General features: G+C 43.4%; 2 protein-coding genes across 2 annotated transcripts in view; one reads left to right on the forward strand and one right to left on the reverse strand.

The window, feature by feature from the left end:
* Positions 1–21,882, forward strand: part of LOC134220871 (arrestin domain-containing protein 4) — a 26,297-nt gene continuing 4,415 nt past the window's right edge. The window contains exon 1 of the mRNA XM_062700034.1: positions 1–403. Within this exon, the coding sequence (XP_062556018.1) occupies positions 283–403 (121 nt within the window). The 5' untranslated portion in view covers positions 1–282. The remainder of the gene's footprint in view (positions 404–21,882) is intronic.
* On the reverse strand, positions 16,914–21,593 carry LOC134227812 (uncharacterized). The gene is made up of 2 exons (XM_062709489.1): positions 17,403–21,593; positions 16,914–17,323 (listed from the first exon to the last, which is right to left on the reverse strand). Exon 1 carries the CDS (start codon positions 21,558–21,560, stop codon positions 18,366–18,368), a length of 3,195 nt encoding a protein of 1,064 aa, XP_062565473.1. The 5' UTR covers positions 21,561–21,593; the 3' UTR covers positions 16,914–17,323; positions 17,403–18,365.

A 21,882-nucleotide genomic window follows, 5' to 3' on the forward strand; every position in this document is an offset into this window, starting at 1 on the left:
CTAGTATACGATCAAATGATGTTCTTCGATTCGCACGAAAAGATCATTACTTACTTACAGTTATCTTTGTTCCAAAAATGTAACATTTGTTGATTTTAATTTTATTTTAACATAATTTGGTGCTCCTAGTGATATGTGAAGCAGATATCGAAATTTATAGAATAGTGACCCAGCGCGTGTCGATCACTTCTTTCAAATGAATGAGGGAGAAAAGGAACTAATTTTTCGCTCAGAATACTGGTACAATTTTCCCTAGTGGAAAATAATTAAAACTAGTGCATCATGCCAAGGAAATTGTTAAAATTTCTTATCCTGTTCGACAACTCTTCGCTGCTGTATTTCCCTGGACAGTTCCTATCAGGAAGGGTACTACTAGAGCTACAGGAAAACACACCCGTACTAGGTATGGTTCAATTTTTTGCAACATATATGATATAAAAACCAGTCTCCCATATCAAAACGATTACGCCATCATGAAAAACATGTTATACCATCACATAATCCAACCCATATCAATTTGTCGAAGAGTTCAGGCAGCGACATTCCATCGCTTCCGAAGTAGCCATCGACTCACCTTCCCAAATTAGGTGTTTGAAGGATGCGATGCCTTGGCAAATAAAATTGTGACCATCTCAGTAATTCGTTCATTCGAAATAATTACATACGTCGCACAGCTCATCTCAATGTTGTTACATACATGTATACATATTATCTACAATTCAGTGGCCTATACATGTATCACGTATGGAAATAGGCTATAATTCTTGAATGACCTTCGTTGCTTCACGATCTTATGTGATCTTCCGTACGTTATATGTTGTGATTCATGACGTGATCAATTGTATTTTTATACAATGGCATATTAGTATTTACAATAATTACTGTTCCATTTCATTGACAAATTATTTTACACTTTGAACACGCTTGTTTTATACTTGAAACTATTAAAAATTTGATTGAAAATTAGAATTACTGACTTTTTTGTTTTATTCTAGGCATTACACCTAAGTTTGGAAAAGTTCTAATCATTCTAATTGCCGATGCGGCGATGAAAAAAAGTAACACAAAGAGCGCATTTAAAAAAAAATCACGGCTAGATTCGGAAACTGTGATTTTTTAAACATTTCAAAAAATGTAGTAGTTTAAATTAACTTTGGGATTTTTTCGGATTTGAAATACACTGTGTCAAAAAATTGTCCGTTCAGCATATGCTCATATAAAAACTATAGTTATAAAATTAATAAAACCATACCAAAGTTGCTGCACCCTAGATTTATTTGGCGTCTAGCCCCTTTGGTTTGTCAGTAACTCGAAATGTACGCCTCAACAAAGAATTAAAATTATTTACTTTAAAAAGTCACAAAAACGCGTCAGTTTATCAATATTTAGCTCATGCAGAGGTTTGTATAATTATAATAATTAAAATAAATAAATTTACTAAAAATTCATGGGAGTTTTAAAAACAAAGCGTAGTCTACAAAATAGTAGTTTTAACCACGGAATTTTTTTCTGTGCAGGAGAGCTTTATCTAGTGATCACATAAACTGTAAAATGTTTAATAAAAATTTTTACCAAGTTTGAATAATGTTTAGCACCAAAGTGTTTGTTCTGTAGGAAAATGGCTGTTCTACTTAGAAAAGTCCCGATAGTATTACGAAAATTTATCAGAATGGTGACCAAAGCTTGTCTGAAATAGCCGGTGTTGGTAATCTGCAGTGATCGTCGGTACAGTCTGTGATACATAACTTTCAAAGATCAAAATCACTTGAAACTGCTTCCGAAACTGGCCGTAAGTCGAAGTCCACTGGCCATCACAACCGTTTTCTTCTCCACGAAATTTTTCAAAATTATTAGGATAGTGCCCCTTTAAGTGTCTGCAAACCATCACGATATCGGACATCATAGTCATTAAAGTATACTCTGGTTACAATTCGCGGACGAATATCATATCTGCCAAGACAATGAAGAAGCAACTGGAGTATGCTGAACAACTTGTGGCTGGGCCGCAAAAGTTCTAGCAGAATGTCATATTCATGGACGAGAGGAAATTTAACTATTTCGGGATCGACGGACTGGTTAGAGAATGACGCATACCATCTACAGGTTTTGATTCAACCAAATTTTCACCGACTGCGAAGCAAAGTGGTGGCCATGTTATGGTTTGCGGTGCTTTAAGCGCAAACAGCATCAAAACACCTAAGAGTTCTATGGATCGTTTCATTTATTTGGACATTTTGAAGGATAACTTTAAAGAAAGCGCCATTGATTCGGATCACAGTCCAGTTTTTATCTTGACCAAAACAATGATTTAAAACATTCTTCCAATCGTGTCAAATATTGCCTGATTTTCTCAAAATTGCACGCGGCGAACCTTTCATGAAAGGTACCGCCGCGCTTTCTGCACCCCGTTTACTTGATTCTTATGGATGAATAGCATTGCGGTGTATCGTTTGTCGCGGCCGTACCTTTCGACAGTCATTCGCCGCGTGAAGTTTTGTGCAAGTACCCATTTGGGAACATTACAAACGCCGCGCAGTGTATCATATCCAGAAAATCTGACAATATACAATGTATATGTACAATATGAAGATTCCGCATTCCCCTCAATCTCCAGATCACAACCCCATGGAAAATTGGTGGGGTTCTTGTATAGAAAATTCGAGAACACACACGATATAGAACCTAAAACATCTGAAAAGGGTTCTTGTGAAAAAATGACAGAATATCTCCCCGGAAACAATCCAAAAACATGTACATATACATTATATTTTTTCGTAAAACGAATTTGACGTTTGTATTACTTAATTAAATATTGTTTTAAAAATGATTTTATATGCGAGTCATCACTGTAAGGACAATTTTTTGACACAGTGTAGATGAATTATTTTACAATGGCGCGCTAAACAAGACTACACGATGCGGGATGACCGAGGAGGATATGGATATTTGTTGACAGACAAATCATATAGTTATACCACAAAAATAAAGAACTAAAAAACAAGATTATGGTTGCAGCCAGGTGGAGAAACCCAACAAACATTGGAAGCTGAAATAGTAGTTTGTGCAAATTGTTGCAAAAAGATTATTTTTTCAGCACGAGTTGGACGTTTATCCAACGAGGCTTTTTTTTCATTTATTTATTTAGTAGGCTCAGTCGTGTGTAACACTTCGCGGAGCCAACAACAAGTTTTTTTTGTAGTTTTACAAAATTCAATTATTCAAGGACATAGTTGGAAGAGTACCACGATGGCCGCCAATATGGCACCGGACCTTCCACGGGCCAACCCCACACCTCCCGCACTCCTCTCCCACCAACATTCGAATGCATCGAACAGCATCGAACAAAAGTTTAATATTCAAATTACTAACCTGCTCACAGCATATTTATTCACTTCCCGTGATAATGAACATGTTTATCCAAAGAGTCTTATGCATTTCGGCTCGAATAATATCATAAATCAGCAGTTTCGTGCCAATTTATTAGCCGTTCGCGATTTGATGGGCTTATCACTGCACTTCTTCTGCACTGAAAAAATCAAGTTTTCACTCACTTCTCCGCACATGAGAAGCCCGAAGTATTGATGGAATGCAAATTAAACATCACTTTTCGAAATCAGTCATTTGTTTAAACCGAAAGCTTAATATAAACTGCTATTTTTGCCCGAAAAAAACGATTAAAAACTGATCGCGGAGCGAATGTAAACAACGGCACCGGCAGCAGCAAACTAATAATTAGGGTGGCTCAAAAAAAGTTTGCTCCGCCACGCTCAATCGATTGTGATTTATAATTTGAGTGTCATCCGATGGTTTGGGCTGGTTTGAATAGAGGCTTACCGTGCACAAGTCGTTTCAGGTTTGTATGACAGTTTATATGGCGAGGTTGAATTTAACATTATTCTGATTGTGGTGCTTCGTCATTGGGCCCTGGCGAGGGGGGGACCATATGACTGGATGAAATATTCAAGAGCTTAAACTCCTTAGACGATCCATACTGAATGGTCGTTCCAATAGTTGCGAGTCGATTTTAATCGAGGTTGTGAATCTTTAGCATGATAATTAGGCTTCTCAGAAGGCATCAGGGAAACGTGCAATTCAACAAAATACCCAGAATTTGTCTGTAATATCTATCGCACCAGGGGCAGATGCTTCGTACAAAATGTGTGACATGAGGGTGAGTGGGGTATAAAATGCTATTTTTGCGTTACGTAATCAATGGATCTTTCCTGCTGTGCGGTTTTCTTTCGGTGAAGTCTCTGGAATGTTGCTTTCAGCTATGTGGGTTCTCTTTTCGCCAGCGTATATGGAGGGGAGGCACTGTAGCCAATGTAATAAAAGGTTTAGTTTCCATACACCGAGGCAAAATAACTTAAGATTTTCATAAGTTACAACTTATATTTTGGGATTTTTTCGGATTCATTAAAGCCTTATGCTGTTCAAAATGTGGCTTGTGAATCGCATAACTAAAACTTATGATTGATATAAGCGTAATTATTGCGAAAAAACTATTCCGTTAACGATGGCAACGTTGGATAAGTGGGCTTCATTCCTTGACCAATTTCAACTCCAACTGTCCGCATGGAATGTGCACAGGATCGTTTAAAGCGTTTTCTTAACTTATTTTGGTTTATGGTGCCTCTCAGTTGTATTAAACAATATAATTTAATAGGATTATATTTTCTGTATTCAAATTAATTCTCCTTTAAAATTACTTTTCAGGCTGTGACAGTTATTGATTTGGAGAAAAACATCAAAATATTCACTATCTAATAACTTCTCCACGTAATATTATTGTGACATCCTGAAGCCACTTTTACCTACACGTGGAATAGTTTTGAAAATAGATTTCTGTAATGCTGAAACTTTCGAATTATTCTGCAATGTTAGTTTGAAATTTATATTTCAGTTTCGTTTCATATACATAGAATTTTTTTCTGTTGAAATAAAAATATCTTTAGCAAAAAAGAAAAACTGCTTACATTTATCATTATATTTTTCATTACAAATACTATCGAATTTCATGCCTTTTTAATTATAACACTCAAAAGCTCAAACTATGAAATATATTAACATTTCTTATAACACTAATAATTCTCTCATATGGTTTTCATAAGTCTATTTATGAAATATGTAAGAAAGTAGTTGAGAAGGATTTTCCCCTTCGGAATCATAAATAAAACTTAAGATTTTCAAATATAATCATTGTGGCGCCGAATCATAAGTAGTTTTTATGATGCTCTTAAGTTTTTTTGGCTGGGTGTACTAGTTTTCATACAATCTTGAACCGGCATGCGCTCAACCACTTTTTGTTCAAATCGGTTTTTGAAGGACACTCGGAGCATGGGTAGGAATTGAGTGGGCGTGGTGGTGCTGGGTCGTTTTTTGAACCACCCTACTAATATTCTTTGTTTTTTTAATACGACACCAATACTACCACAGTATATGACAGTTTTTATTGTACAAATACTTTCAAAGCTTTGTTTTGGTACTCAACCCACCTTCACCTTAACTATTTTTGCACTAAAAATTAAACTAATCATGGTAACCAACAACGTGATCAACGACAATATTAAAAGCGGCTGCTATTCCGCTTCTGTCTTCCTTTTTTATCAGCATACGCTCGTTTTCGTCACTAATCCATTCATATGTTCCGGGATACGGAACTTTCTCTTCTCCAGAGACGATTCTGCTGGCAATATGACAGGGCTGTTGTCTATTCCTTGTTTCGAAAAGTTAGCTGTATCGGAATCCAATAATTGTTGATGCTTCATCAAAGTTTTTTTCGCCTTCTGTTTCGATTTTAGTTCTGTATATCACAGTTAGATCGAGTATCACTGGTGGATGTTGCTGCTTCTTTTGTTTCATCCAGCATTACGCTATCAAGCTTCAATTTTGCCTTCTGTTGGTTTGCAATTTGATTTTACTTCGTCGCTGTTGCAAGGCAGGGCAAACTTTTTTCAAATGCCCATACGATTTGCATATGAAGCACTTCATTTTCATTCCATCGTAGTGGACTCTACCTTTCCGGTGTTGAAAATAAACCACCTCAGGGATATCCTGCTCCACATTCAAATAAACACCACGCACACCTGTGAACATGTCCAGTTAGTACTCCGTTGAAAATCGTTCACGCACGGTTCGTACCACCTTACCGAACTTCGACATTACAGAAGAAAGAACGCTGTCTGATACTTCTGGCGATAAGTCGTAAACCCGCACGTAGCGAGTATTGCCTCCCGCCACGGACATACGCACCATAACTTTCCTGCCATTGGTGTAATGGAAAGGGAGCTCCTCACTATTGTTTTCTAGGGAAAACAACATAGTTTCTTCAGTTTAAACCAAATAAACACCGACTTTTGATCGGAAATTTTATAAGCGGTTTCCATCATCGACACATCATCGTTTGTTTAGCGCTTTAACAAAACGAACCATATCAGCTAGAGCCGGATGGGCAGCATTCTCCGGAAAGAGGAAAGCCAACGTACTTTTGACCGTTGCTTCACTGAACATTTTGATCGATGTAATAGCAATAGATACTACTAACGAACAAACAACGTACCGAAACAAACGCGCGATTGAACAAAGGCGACTGCTCACAGCCAGATGAGATCGTTCACTGTTCCAACGAGGCTTGCCGAGATGGATAAATACTAGGTACGAGTGCTGAAAAAAAATGTGTTGTGCAACGCATCCAATGACAAAAAATGGGCTTGAATATGTTAAATCTGTACCAAATTTTACAGTCCAATTTACTCCAGATGATCATTCTTGCGAATAAATCATGTTGCTGAAGACAACTGTCAGATTTCATGTAATCGTGGTACACTGCATAGCTCTACAAACCATGAATCGATAGATAAACTTGCACTTAGGGGCAGCAGGGACTTTGTCCAAGGGCTTGACGACCCCTCCCCATGGCCACTGCCGGGACTGAGTTAGACCGGGACCATCGTCCCTAACCCCTAATCCCAAGGCGTTAAGCGACCCGTGCCGAGGGGATGCATGGCCAGGGGAGTGAAATAATAAGCTAGGCCTTTAACGGAGCCTGTGGGGTACCTGGGCACCCTCCACAGTAATTGTCCCTTACCGCGTCATGCTGGGCTCTGGCGTGGTGGACCTCTTTTCCCGAGCAACTCGTGGGACCAAAATGGAAAACCAAGGCAATTCTTTAACTAGTGGTAGTAGTGTAGGCGACAACCCCTTCGCAAGAGGTGGGTTGTTCAGGTCTCCGCCTAGGAGGCCAGAGGCAATAGTTGGCAGCTCAGTGCGCAGCGCCAGCGTGGGTCACTTAACCATCTCCCAGGCTCCGCCGGTAGAGGTTATAGACGGCCCATGGCTTGTGAAAGCGATGAACCACAAACGCGATGGGCTTTCGGCCTTCGAGGTGGCGACGGAACAGCTGGAAGCCATCATCGACTTTGCGTCATCGAAGCATAATATCAGTAAGGACCTCAAGAGGAGCTTGCTGAAATTTCGAAAGTCGATGTTGGACGCCAAGCTGGAACGGCGGTCGGGACGGCCAAGTGCGAACCCGTGAAATCTGTGGAGTCGAGGTCTATCCAGACTGAGGCCCAAGAATTCGCGGATTTGGGCAAGGTCGAATCGACCGAGGGCGTGCCAGCGAAGACGGCGGTACCAAAGTCTACCCAGACTGAGGCTCAAGTATTCGCGGGCACGTCGGGGGTGACTGCTCCAACGGAGCAGACACAAAAACGGGGGAGACAGTCTTCAGGGGATGAGCTCCCTGGGGGCTGCTCCAAAACGCGGAGGGTTACTACCCCGAACAAGGGTAGTGGGGCTGGGAAGCTGAACCCCGGCCAGGTACCTCCAAAACCGGGGGAGGAAGGAACTGGAAAGGTCCGTCCACCCAGGAAAGACGATGGTAAGGGGTTACGGCAGGCTGAGAGCTCTCAGCCGCCCCAGACCAGGGAAATAGAGGGAGATGACGCCTCCTGGACCCTGGTCAAGAACAAAAGGAAACCGAAGACGTCAAGGGCCGAAAAGAAGGCCCAGGCGAATGAGGGTAGCAAGAAGTCTAGGGTAGGCGCCAATCGCTCCAGGGACGATGCCCTAGTCATCAAAACGGACGAGGCTAAGTACTTGGACGTCTTGAAGGCGATGAGGAGTGACGTCAAGCTCGGTAAACTCGGCGCCGACGTACGTCGAATAAGATGTACCCGGATGGGCGAGATGATCCTCGAGCTAAAGCGGGGCGTCTCGCAAAAGGTCCTAGGCGAGATGGTCAAGGTGAGGGCGCTCACGACGGAGGTGAATCTAAGGGTTAAAGACCTGGACGAGATCACCGAAGTCGAAGAGCTCGTCACGGCACTGCGGCGACAGTGTGAAGTGGAGACGCCCACCGCAGCCGTTCGGCTACGGAAAGGTCCGGCAGGGACGCAGGTAGCATTGGTTCGGCTATCTGCAGCGGACGCCTCCAAGGTAGTAAAGTTAGGGAGCATCAAGGTGGGGTGGTCGGTATGCCCTGTGGGCATGTATGAGCAACCCGAAGTTTGCTTCAATGTGCCTGGAACCGGGGCACAAGCAATGGGACTGCAAATGCCCTGACAGAAGCAAGCTCTGTCGACGCTGCGGATTGGAGGGACATAAGGCACAATGCTGCACGAACCCTCCCAACTGTTTGATGGGGGGTCGAAGTGCCCGGCGTTTAAGCGTGCTGCAAAATCACAGTGAAGGTAACGCAGCTAAACCTGAACCACTGTGATGCAGCCCAGCAACTGCTGTGTCAGACAGTTGCTGAATGGGAGACGGATATCGCCATCATAGCAGATCCTTACCGGGTACCCGCCAGGAACGGTAATTGGGTCATCGATGGATCTAAAATGGCGGCGATATGGACAACGGGGAAATACCCAGTCCAAGAGTTGGTGTCTTCGACACACGAGGGCTTCGTCATTGCCAAAATCAACGGGGTCTTCTTCTGCAGCTGCTATGCGCCTCCTCGATGGTCGATCGAGCAGTTCGGTCAAATGCTAGATTGTTTGACGGCTAACTTGATGGGGCGTAGGCCGGTGGTGATAGCGGGGGACTTCAACGCTTGGGCCGTGGAATGGGGAAGCCGATCCACGAATCAACGGGAGCAGATCCTGCTGGAATCACTGGCCATGTTGGATGTGGACTTGGCTAATGTCGGTACCAAAAGTACCTACAGCTGGAACGGGGCTGAGTCGATTATCGACGTTACGTTCTGGAGCCCTGGCCAAACGAGTAGTTCGAACTGGAGGGTAGATGATGGCTACACTCACAGCGACCACCTGGCACAATACTCTCGGTCTGAGCGGCGAGCAGCTGGTAACAGTACTCTGCGATGCCACCATGCCTAGGAAAGTCCACCCTAGGAATGGGAGACCACCGGCTTACTGGTGGACTCAAGCAATTGCGAACCTGCGCCGCGCCTGCCTACGGGCAAGGAGGCGGATGCAGCGAGCACGCACAGAAGAGGAGCGTGTTGAACGACGGGTGGCGTTCGTGGCTGCTAGAGCCGCTCTGAAGACTGAGATTAGATCAAGCAAAAAAGCCTGCTTCGAGGGCCTGTGTCAAAGTGCCAACGCGAATCCATGGGGTGACGCCTATAGGGTCGTAATGGCCAAGACACGTGGGGCGATGGCCTCTACAGAGCGGTCTCCAGAGATGCTGGAGAAGATCATCGCAGGCTCTTCCCACGTCACGACCCAAGTCCCTGGCCTCCCTTTGTGGAGCTGCCACGGGCCAGGGTGGCCGACGAGGAAGAGTAACTGTGGCGGAACTTGCGGGGATTGCACAGTCCCTTAGTGTAGGTAAGGCGCCAGGACCGGATGGTATTCCGAACCTGGCCATCAAAGCGGCCATTGCCGAGGCTCCCCCGAGATGTTCAGATCTGTTATGCAGAGATGCCTGGACGAGGGAGTCTTCCCTGAAGCATGGAAAAGGCAGAGCTTGGTCCTATTGCCAAAAGCGGGAAAACCACCGGGGATCCGTCGGCATATAGACCAATATGCCTGCTTGATACGGCGGGGAAGGTGCTCGAGAAGATCATCCTCAAAAGGTTGTTGATACGCACGGAGGGTGCGGATGGTCTATCGAGTAACCAGTTTGGCTTCCGAAAGGGTAAGTCGACCGTAGACGCTATCTTGTCGGTTACCAAATCCGCGGAGATAGCTATCCAGCATAAGAGGAGGGGAGTTCGCTATTGTGCAGTAGTGACTCTCGACGTGAGGAATGCTTTCAATAGTACCAGTTGGGCAGCTATTGCAGATGCGCTCCTGCGTCTTGGAATTCCCGAGAACCTGTACAAGATTCTCGGAAGCTACTTCCAGAATCGAGTACTGGTATACGACACGGAGGCGGGTCGGAAGTGCGTTGACATAACCTCAGGGGTTCCGCAAGGTTCCATACTGGGTCCGGTGTTATGGAACGTCATGTACGACGGTGTCTTGAGGTTGAAGTTCCCGGCGGGCGTGGCAATCGTCGGCTTCGCTGACGATATTACGCTGGAGGTCTACGGCGAATCGATCGAAGAGGTGGAATTGACTGCAGCCCACTCGATCGCAATTGTGGAGGAGTGGATGAGTTCTAGGAAGTTAGAACTGGCTCACCACAAGACTGAGGTGGTTGTTGTTAACAACCGAAAGTCGGAGCAACAAGCGGTGATAAGGGCAGGCAACTGCACGGTCACCTCTGAACGCTCCATCAAACTCTTGGGGTAATGATCGACGATAAGCTCACCTTTGGTAGCCACGTCAATTACGCCTGCAAGCGTGCCTCCACAGCTATAGCGGCATTGTCCCGGATGATGTCCAATAGCTCTGCGGTTTATGCCAGCAAGCGCAAGCTTCTGGTTAGCGTTGCTCTGTCCATACTGAGGTATGGGGGGCCAGCTTGGGGCACGGCCCTGCGTATTAACTGCTACAGAACGAAGTTAGAAAGTACGTATAGGCTCATGTGCCTAAAAGTTGCGAGCGCGTACCGTACCGTGTCGCACGATGCACTTTGCGTCATCACCGGTATGATGTCTATTGACATCGTTATCGGTGAATACATAGAGTGCTTCGAAATGCGCGGCACGAGAGACATCCGTAGGACTGTCAGGTTGGCCTCAATGGTCAAATGGCAGCGTGCGTGGGACAGTTCCACTAAGGGTAGATGGACACATAGGTTGATACCGGAGATAGGTACGTGGGTCAAGAGGCGCCATGGGGAAATCACTTTCCACCTGACCCAGGTCCTTACAGGCGTTGGTTGCTTCAGACAGTACCTACACCGGTTCGGACACTCGGCCTCGCCCGAGTGTCCGGTGTGCGTAGGTTTAGAGGAAACGGCGGAACACGTGTTGTTCGTGTGCCCGCGTTTTCGCACAATGCCTAGTCCGGAGGATGTGTAAAGATGAAGTTGGCTGGAACGCCGTTTTATCGGCTATCGTCCAAATCGTCTCGGAGCTACACAGAAGGTGGCGCGTGGACTCGAGGAATGGCTAGTTCAGGCGCAAATAAGAGGTGGTCCAAGGGTTCGGAGTCGGCTTCATGGGTCATACCGGTGCCCTGTGGTCGAACTCGATCCTTTTATCGAACAAGTGGCCGCGTGAAGAACAACATGGTATCGTCGCTTTCGCGGCGTCGGTCAACCGGGCGGGTTTCGAGCCCGAGGACGGAAAGGGATCCTCGTCAAGGCTGGGGCAGGCGTAGGCACCGTTTCGGCAAGTCCCTCTGTGTGCTGGCGAATAGGCCCTATCGCAGAAAGGTCAATTTGGGGTGCACGCGGCATCATCATTCTTGATACCAGTCGTGCAGAGGGAAGCAGGCGCGAAGTCGACCCTGCCCACCTTCCGAGGACATAGGGCGTGGTAAGGCCACCTGGAAAGCCGGCAATGCGCTGGCACGATACCATGGTGTTCTTCTAAAAAAGCGAGTCACGATGTTCGATGCTGCAAGGACACGCAGCTAACCTCGAGGGTGCGTTATGCACTGGCCCCCTTTGAAGCATTACTTTCTGGTTGTACCGAAGGGACGATGGGCTTGGCGGCAATGGAAACGGTTTAGCTGGTCGGGGATGCAGTCCTGCCTCCCTCATTGGAGGTGGCCCCTAACCCCGCACTTCCTGGTCAACCCAGGATGTCTGTTGAGCAGATTCCCCCTCCATTGCTTAGGAAGAAAAAAAAGAAGATAAACTTGCATTTGGAAAATTTTGATGCCATGTCCTATTTCATTTATTACGCGATGCAGAGGATACACTATTTAAACACTTACTCAAGCTAATTCAGCAAAATGTTGTCATGTAGCCACTGTGCTGATGTTGGTTTTTCATTGCACCCAAATGTATCTCTCTCAAACCTCTGTATTCTGTTTAACGGGCTGAGACCGTTTGACGAGGTTTTCGTCGGCAAGTATCAGCCAGGTTTTCGTGAAAGCCGATCCACGACGAATCAAGTGTTTTGCCTAGTGATGATTGTTGACAAATGTTGGAAGTACAACTTTCCGACTCACCATCTGTTATCAAAGAAGCGTATAATACAGTGTAAAGAATAGAGCCTGACAAGTTCTACACTGGGCGAGGACTTGCGAAGCATCAGCCGCACTAATGCCGGATAACTGATATTGGTGCTCAAGCGAAGGGCACATACAAACAGCACAGCTTATAGGAAGCTGGCCCAGGAGGTCCTAGATGATTAAGGTGAGGATACCAAAGTAACTCTGCAATGTTAGCAACTGGATGAGGTTACGGAGGCAAATGACCTCATTTTCGCCATCAGTAAGCAATGCAGCACATACGTTGAACAAACTTCTGTACGCCTTCGAGATGAACACTTTTTTGGACCTGTACATCAAAATTGTGGACTGTATTTTGTAATTGTCATTCGGAATTAATTCGCGACAGAAAAACCAAACACGTCCGTCTCATTTGATCTTTCTTTATTAAACTAAAAAAGGAAGTACAGTAACGGAAGAAGGATATAGAAACATTTCAAACAGAACATGGGTAATGAATAGATATATGTTGTCTGGTTGCTAACATTGAAATATTGCTCCGAACATTCTCCCCGGCATTGGAATCTAGGATTCCGAAATTAGCTTGTTTTGATCGTGGTCATCATCTAGTGGTAACAGGCAGATTTCAGTAACAGCCCGTTTGAATTCTCCTCTATTAGTCATGACTGTAACGACCAGGGGGATAGCAAACAAGAATTTCACCGTAGCGCACATCTATTTTTGTGCCATCCCATGAATAATGGGGTAAGGAGATTGCAAAAGTTTGCTCTTTCTGGCTCATGGCATTTTCATATATGCTCATTGTGTCGTCATGATATGGCATGGTGTGTTAATCACAAGTGTGAAAGAGTAGACAATTCTGGTTTGTCGTGCCTTGATAGACATATGTAAGGCCATCACGTATTTGTTTATTTACATACTGTGACAAACAAAAAAAGTTTTTTTCCTTTTATCCATACTTATACCTAAATTTGTTTCAAAAAATCAGGATATATTTTTACAAAAAAAGTTTAATTTTATTGCACGCGTTTTGTAAGTAAGTGGTTTGAAGTTATGCATTGCTCAATTCCCTGGTGCTCTCGAGATTTTGAGGAACGTGGGATATCACGACATCGGTAATATTCGACAAAATAACTATTATTCGCCTTCATACTCACAATATTGTTACTATCTTACTATGATACGGATAACACCTATAGGTTTCCGAAAGATCCGGTTCAAAATCTACGGTGGAAGCAGGCGTTATCATCAATTTGGCACCTTTTGTCAGAAGCTTTCACGAATGACGAATCACAGCAAAGGATATGCTCAAACCATTTCCGGGAGCAAGATTTTTACATGGCTGGTGGGAAGAAAAGATTAAAATGTTGCGCAGTTCCAAGTAAAAATCTGGAATGTTTTGATTATCAGGTCGACGGTAAGGAGAATCGGTGCCCTCAGACGACAGTCTGGCAAAACAAAAATTCCGAAAACAGCAATAGCAGGAGCAACAGTCATTTATCTACGATAAGGATACCGCTATCAGAGCATCCACGGAATATTCCAGACCCCACAGCGTCGAGAAGCCAGCAGGCTATTCAATCGATGCAACCGTTGACGAAAACCAACAAAATTGATGCAATTGAATTGAAAAGAACACCGAGCATCACGTTACCGGATACGAACTTCACGCGCAAAGTCGATGATCCTGGCGAAATTTCATCATTAACGGATGGTGTCGAAATCCCTACAAAGAAGCGACAACTGTACGTTGGTCATGCATCTAGTATGTTGGAGTAATATGTAGCTAATTATTTCGTTTACAGTTTCCGTTATGCTGGCGACATCAAAAACGTCGATGAATTGTCGTTGGACGAGTCTAAACTAGCTCTTCGCGTAGTGCAGAAGCAATTGAAGAAGTCTCAGGGGGACATTAAAAAACTGAAACAGCAGAATCTAAGACTAAAAAGGAAAAACAAATCGTTAGAATCTATATTGGAGGAGTTGAAGATTAAAGGACTAATAGCAGTCCAAGGGCAGATACTTCTCCAGGTACAGCACTTATAATGAGCCCACTATTGATGCATATCATTTTAATTTTTTTTTTCATTATTATTATTGCAGCCCTTCAGTGTAGATTCAGAACTACAAAAAGAATTAATCCGTGGGATGAAAGGACAACCTTGCAGTACAGCTCTACGTTCCTTTGCGACTACACTCCTATATTATTCGCCGAAAGCTTATCGATACGTGCGCGAACAGTTTAACAAAAAACTACCCCACGAGAACACTGTAGTAAGATGGTATAGACGTATTGGTGGAAGTCCTGGCATCACAGATGAATCAATAGCAGTTTTAGAAACCAAAGCGAAGGAGCGCGCTGTGGAAGGCAAACAACTTTTCGTTGCTTTATGCATGGACGAAATGGCCATTCGTCAACACGTTCAATTCAACACATCTACCTGCAAAATCGATGGAGGCGTGGATTATGGTGGAATGTTACCCGGTACGGAATCGGAGGACAAAGTAATTCCTGCAGTAGAAGCCCTTGTATTCGTTGTGATGGGTATCGACGAGAGCTTCAAAATTTCTGTAGCATACTTTTTTTCGAATGGGCTCAATGCAGCAGATAAAATGGTTATTGTATCAAATGTCCTTAATGTTCTTGAAAATGCAAATGTCAAAGTAATCGGTTTAACATTTGACGGCACTAGAGCTAATATTTCAACAATTGAACGTTTTGGATGTCACCTCCGCATTGATGGTCAACCACTGGTCACTCATTTCTAAATCCATCCGTCGGGCGGACATAATGTGTACGTAATATTAGATGGGTGCCATATGATTAAACTTGTACGAAATCAATTCGCCTCACAGAAAACTTTCTCCACCTTGCATGGTCTGGTGAATTGGAGTTTCATTGACAAGCTCAACACGATGCAAAATTTGAGAGGTGCATCATTAGCGCCAAAGCTAACGAACAAACATGTTCATTTTTCAAACCAGAAAATGAAGGTGTCTCTAGCAGTGCAGACTCTCAGCAAATCCGTAGCAAATGCATTGGAATACTTGCAGTCCACAGATCCGGAGTTTTCTGATGTTCTTCCAACTGTAGAATTCATATCTGTTTTCAATAGTCTATTCGATTTCATGAACAGTAAGGATTCAAAAGCTCAGGGCTTTAAACAGCCATTAAGTGAAAATAATTTTGACACATTAGACACATTATTACAATATTTTGAAAAATATGTTCGAGGAATAAAGACGACTTACGAACTAAATTAAGGACAGGATTTCTGGGTTTTGTTGTAGGTATAAATAGTTTTCGCCTCATGTTTATTGAATATGTACGAGACAAACGAGTTTTCCAGAATATTCCGACCTATAGGTTTTCACAGGATCACGTAGAAACATTCTTTGGTGCCATTCGCGCTAAATGTGGGAATAACAATAACCCAAATGTTAGCCAATTTATTGCCGCGTATAAAAGGCTTCTGACGCATAATGATGTATGTCCCTCAGATAAAGCAAATTGCCTAAACTTTAAAGAAAATGCAATACTTTCTGCCACTAATGTAATGAAAATAAACTCAAAAAGAACGCTACGAGATCAGGAATCGGTACAATGCGACCTGGTAGTTCAAGATGAAGTACCAGAATATAAAGCAAATAACTCATATATTTCAAACGACACTTTCATAGCGAGGACGGTTCAACGAGAAGCAAACCAAGTTCAAAAAGAATTAATGAGACATTTAAGTTGCAAAGTATGCATTCAAACAATTGCTAATGAAACTAAAACCGAAATATGCTGCGAAGAAATTTTGTTAATATGCCAAATTGCAGATTTTGAATTTAGAACGTTAGTCCAATCGAAGAGCAACGTAGACGTAGGCAAACGTTATAATTCATTAGTTGAACGTATTCAATCAATAATTCAAAGTAATTATTCTGAATTGTTCAACGAAAAATGTAAGGACCATCGCGTCAGATTGATAAAACTGGTCATCGACATATATCTGAAAAACCGTATTATCCAATACACAAAATCAATTATACCATTCAAAAAGCCAATTCGCAGCACCTGTACTAAGCTTGTTCTCTTCAAAGGCCAATGAATAAAAGGCTAACCAGCAGATTCACTAAGACACTAAACAATGTAGATAGAGAACGAAATATGTTGTTAATAAACGCTTGTCAATCAACAAAAGTTATAAATATCAAACCCAAAACTCAATGGAAACCCATTAAAAGTGTGCTTTTGTCCTTCTTGTTTACTGCAGAGGAGAAATAAGACAGTTTGAAAATATCACTTTTATGGGGATAGATCATCCCTAAACTACATCATGCTTCTGATAACATTATAGGTCATGCAGACAATCGAGATGCGTTTACTATAAATCACACAAAACCATTGATGAAAACGAAGCATATGTTTATATGAATAGCACAGCTATGGGTACTTCAGTAAGTAAAATTATTAGGGATCCCTAAATGAATGCATGGCCACCGTAAATTGAACACATTTCTTCTATTGAGCCACATGCGTCACTAGTTTTCCCGTTTCTTTCCTATTACTATACATCGAAATTTGTCATAGGATATGGTCATATTCAAACCATCATATGTATTTCATTCACTCATAGATGTTTTCATTCACAAAATAGCTTCATATATCACAGTTCACTATAGCGCTGTCAGCAACTCCCAAAACAATATTGCGGAATCTGCTCTGGAATCTACCGGCACCTCGCTTTTGTAGGGCCATTTGTTTAACCCATCTCGAACATATCGATTCCCAGGATCCTCAACGAAAATGCTCAAGCATGAATAACGCCAGTTTTTCACGGGTTTGGTTGTTGCGACTGCAGAAGAAAGAAAAACAATTGGTACAAGGTACATTGAATTATCTACAGAAGATAGTATATCATGCCGAATACTTACAGGTGCTAGGTAACATGCGCGGGCATCTCATCTCTTGATTCATCATCCTTTTACAATCCAAGCGATCCATGTAGATGAGTGTGTTCGGAAATGTATAAATTTCGAAGATATTTCAATAAACCGGAAAATCCAACTATTTACAATGCAGCGACAATTATTCACAAGCAAAACTATATTTGGTTCTACTAATCGTTCAGTTCAAGATGCTTTTGATATTCCCGTTCTTGCGTTTTCCAAATCCGGGAAGCAAATATCAACAAAAACAAAAAAACACAAAAATCCAAGGCTGTCAGATTGCCCAAAAGTGTCAAATTTCCCATAAATGTCAAATCATGTGGGCTATGGTGTATCTATATGTGGTTGACAGCGACATTGTACCCTTGGTAACGACCCTTATAACATCGTCCTGTCCGCCGTGTAGTGTTGTTATTCTTCCTAGGAGCCACTGCGCTGGAGGAGCATTTTTGTCGATCAATAGTACTAAGGCACCAACCTTAATCTTCGTTAGACGATACCACTTCTGACGGCCTTGCAGTTCAGGAAGATATTCGACAGACCATCTTTTCCAGAACTGTTGTTGCATACACTGGACCAACTGCCATCTTGACAACGTTGACTCCTTGAGGGCGAGATATGATGGCTCTGGAATCGTCTGCATAGCTCTTCCGATTAAAAAGTGTGCTGGTGTAATTGCAGTTAGATCGCTTGGGTCATCCGATGCTTGCGTCAACGGCCTCGAATTTAATACCGCTTCAATTTGAGCTAATGTTGTGTATAGCTCTTCGTAAGTTAGGCGGCGAGTTCCAACGATGCGTTTCAGGTGGTGTTTTATCGATTTTACCCCCGCCTGCCATATTCCACCGAAATGTGGACTACGAGGTGGTATGAATCGCCAATCAATGCCTTTGCTGCTGCAAAACTGTTGCAACTTCCTCTGATGTTGCTCGTTTTCGAAAAGTCGTCTCAAGTCTGTCGACTATCGAAAGGAATAAGTGCATGTTTGATGCGGCCTCCAACCCTCAGAATATTGTCCTCTACGTCAATGAATGGATACAGATTTCTCAACCGATGTTTTTCATTCTCACCTCGTTTCAAAGCCGCAATCTCGTTCGAAAAAGTCTCAGTTTGCACCATTCGTATAATCACTTTCTGCGCACGCGATAACTCCTCCGCTAGCAGAGGTCCCTTAATCATCGTTTGTTGCTTCGATATGACGAAAAGTGCAAAGCGTATCAAGTAGGCCATGTACCGTTGCAGTCTGCCGAAATCACTAACGTCATTAAACATTTTCATTCGCAGGTTGGAAATAACGGTGAGCGTAGCTGTTTTCTTCAGTTCTGGCAAAACTTCGTCGGAAAGAATTTCAGGATTTGTTGCAACGGGAATCGTGTTGGGCCCATTCCACCAGAGCTGTTTGTGAATCAATTTTCCGGGCTGCTCACCTCTGGAGATTATGTCCGCTGGATTCGAATGTGTATCGATGTAGCGCCATACATAATTGTTCGTTAATTTCTGTACCTCCTTGACACGGTTGGATACGAAAGGCTGCAATTCACCTGGTGATTTGTTTAACCAGCTCAATACTACCTGCGAGTCGCTCCATAACGTTATAGTAGCAAATTTCGTTTCTGTAGAAGACAAAAACTTATCTGTCAAACGAGCGAGAAGAACCGTAGCAAGTAATTCCGAACGTGGTGTAGTAACAGGTTTCGAACGATCAGAAGATTTCGGCAGAATTCGTGACTTGCTACAGACGAGCTTCATGATGAATGTACCATCTGCTTCCAGCATTCGTGAATACAAACAGGCTCCGTATGCCTGCTTCGAAGAATCGGCGAAACCATGAAGTTCAAACTGCATAGCTGATGTCGATAGGATCCATCGTGGTATCTTCAATTCGTTCAACTTCTGCAATTCTTCACGGAATTTACTCCAACGTTTCACAATACATTCAGGTAGACGGGCATCCCAATCTTGAGTGATTGTTGCAACTTCTCGGAGAAACAGCTTAGCAATTGTCAACACTGGACCGATTAACCCCAACGGGTCGTAAATTCGTGCCACTTCACTCAAAATCTTCCTACGAGTAAGCGGCTGCTCAGGATTAATTTCACTCAATGGCACGCAAAATGAAAACCAATCCTCTCGTGGACTCCATGCAACTCCCAGCGTTTTTACTATCGACTCCGAATCAATATTGGAAACATTCACGCTGTCTCCCTTCAATTCATCTGCAACGTTCTTGAGAATGATATCCGAATTCGAGCACCACTTGTGGGCATCGAAACACCCACGCCGTAAGAGTTCTGACAATTCACGTTGTAGCAGACAAGCTTCTACTAATGTCTGTGCTCCTGTAAGAGCGTCGTCAATATAGAAACATTTTTCGATTGCCGCCGCTGCCAAAGGATACTCTTCAGCATGTTCGATGGCCAATTGTTTGAGTGCCATTGTGGCCAGAAAAGGAGACGACGCAAGCCCATAAGTCACAGTTTGCAATTCGAATATCTTCATTGGCTGAGAAGAATTATCCCTCCAAACAATTCGCTGATACTTTCTATCCGCTTCTTGTACACCAATTTGCCGAAACATTTTCGGCACGTCTGCCGTGACGACGTATTGGAAGCAGCGAAAATTTAACAGAATCGCCACGAGATCATTTTGAACGACTGGTCCCGGAATTAGTGCGTCGTTAATGGAGATTCCACTAGAAGATTTAGCTGATCCGTCAAACACAACTCTTAGTTTTGTGGTTGTACTCGACGGCTTGATGACGCAGTGGTGTGGAAGGTAGAACACCCCGTCCACATCATCCGATGAATCGACTTCCAGCATATGACCCAATCGCTGATATTCATTAATGAAATTCACATACTGATGTTTCAATGATGGATCTCTATCCAACTTTCGCTCCAAGTTCAAGAACCGTCTGATTGCAGTCCCCTTAGATTCTCCGATCTCACCCTTGCGTTCGTTGAAAGGGAGCCGAACGTGGAATCGGCCCTCATCGTCACGTTGATAGGTGCTCCGAAAATGCTCCAGACATTCTTCATCTGTCATCGTGATGCTCCGTTGATCTTCAAGTCCTTCGACTTCCCAAAACTTGTTGAGCAAGTAGTCGAGATTATCATTTTCGATTACTGTGCAGAAAGTTCGATGATGCTGTTTCTTGGATGTCGGAAAAGATCCGCCAACAATCCAACCAAGTTCAGTTTCTGTTATAGTTGGAAGATCTGGAGCCAATTTAAATCGGTTTGGTTTCATCAGGTCCCAGAAGACGTCAGCGCCAATCAAAATGTCGATCCGTTGCTTCTTGAAAAACGATGGGTCTGCTAGTTGAACTCCGCTTGGGAGTGGCCATTCACGAATATCCGGGCACTGCATCGGCAGGTCACCAATAATTTTGGGCGTAACGAGGCAGTTGAGTAGAATGCTGTAGTTGGTGATTCGAGACGTAATTCTAATTTGTACTTTGAACTTTATACGTGTGTTTTTCCCATCCAGACCACTGACTAGGTAGTCAGCAGGTTCCTTTTGCAAATCCAAAACGTTAGCAAACCGTTCAGTGACAAAATGTGTCTGTGAGGCAGAATCGAGGAGTGTTCTGCACGGGAACGGTAATCCAGTACTTCCGTAAGCGGTCACAACGGCAGTTGAAAGCAAACACTGACCTTTCGTAGTTTCAGTACATAGCGTCGATGCTGATTCAATTTGCTCAGCCTCTGCTTGATAAGCAACGGTAGGAACAGATTGCGACTGCGGATCGATACGCTTTCCAATCTTCGTGTCAGTATCTGACGTCTTGTCGTCCACTGACTTCTTTTCTTCGTGGTGTAAAAAACTGTGATGACGCTTTCCACATTTCTTACAGCAACTTGTCGAAGGGCATTCATTTGTACGATGGCCTCTTTGAAGGCAATTATAACACGAACCACTTTTTCGCAAAATGTCATATTTAACACTGACACTCTTCCTCTTAAACTCTTCGCATTTCCACAGTTCATGATCATTTTTACACACTGAACACTTTTGTTCAACTGTCGCTGCGAGCGTATTGCTTTTTGCCACTGAACGGGGTGGTTTTACAGGGTCCGCACTATTCTTTGTGTTCATGTTTATCTTCTCCAAAACTTTACAACGCTCTTTTAGGAAACTCATGGTTGCACTGTACTCAGGTAATTCACCGGCGACTTGGTTTCCTTGTTCCGTTGTCCATTTTTGATGAAATCAAGTTGATCAGCATCGCTTCGCCCAAACCTTCTACAGGGAGGTCCAAGTTTTTCAACGCATCCACATTTTTCGAGCAGGTGTCCACCATTTTTCGTAGGTCTACTGCGCTTTCCTTCATAAGCTTTGGCATCTTGTTCAACGCTTCGATATGCCGATCAATGATCAATCGCAAATCTTCAAAACGTTCAGTGAGCATGTCCCAAGCAGCATCATAATCGTTGTTATTGATTATGTCTTGGTCGATGATACC

The sequence above is a fragment of the Armigeres subalbatus genome, chromosome 3 (assembly GCF_024139115.2).
Source record: "Armigeres subalbatus isolate Guangzhou_Male chromosome 3, GZ_Asu_2, whole genome shotgun sequence".
In the NCBI taxonomy this organism is placed as follows: Eukaryota; Metazoa; Arthropoda; class Insecta; order Diptera; family Culicidae; genus Armigeres; species Armigeres subalbatus.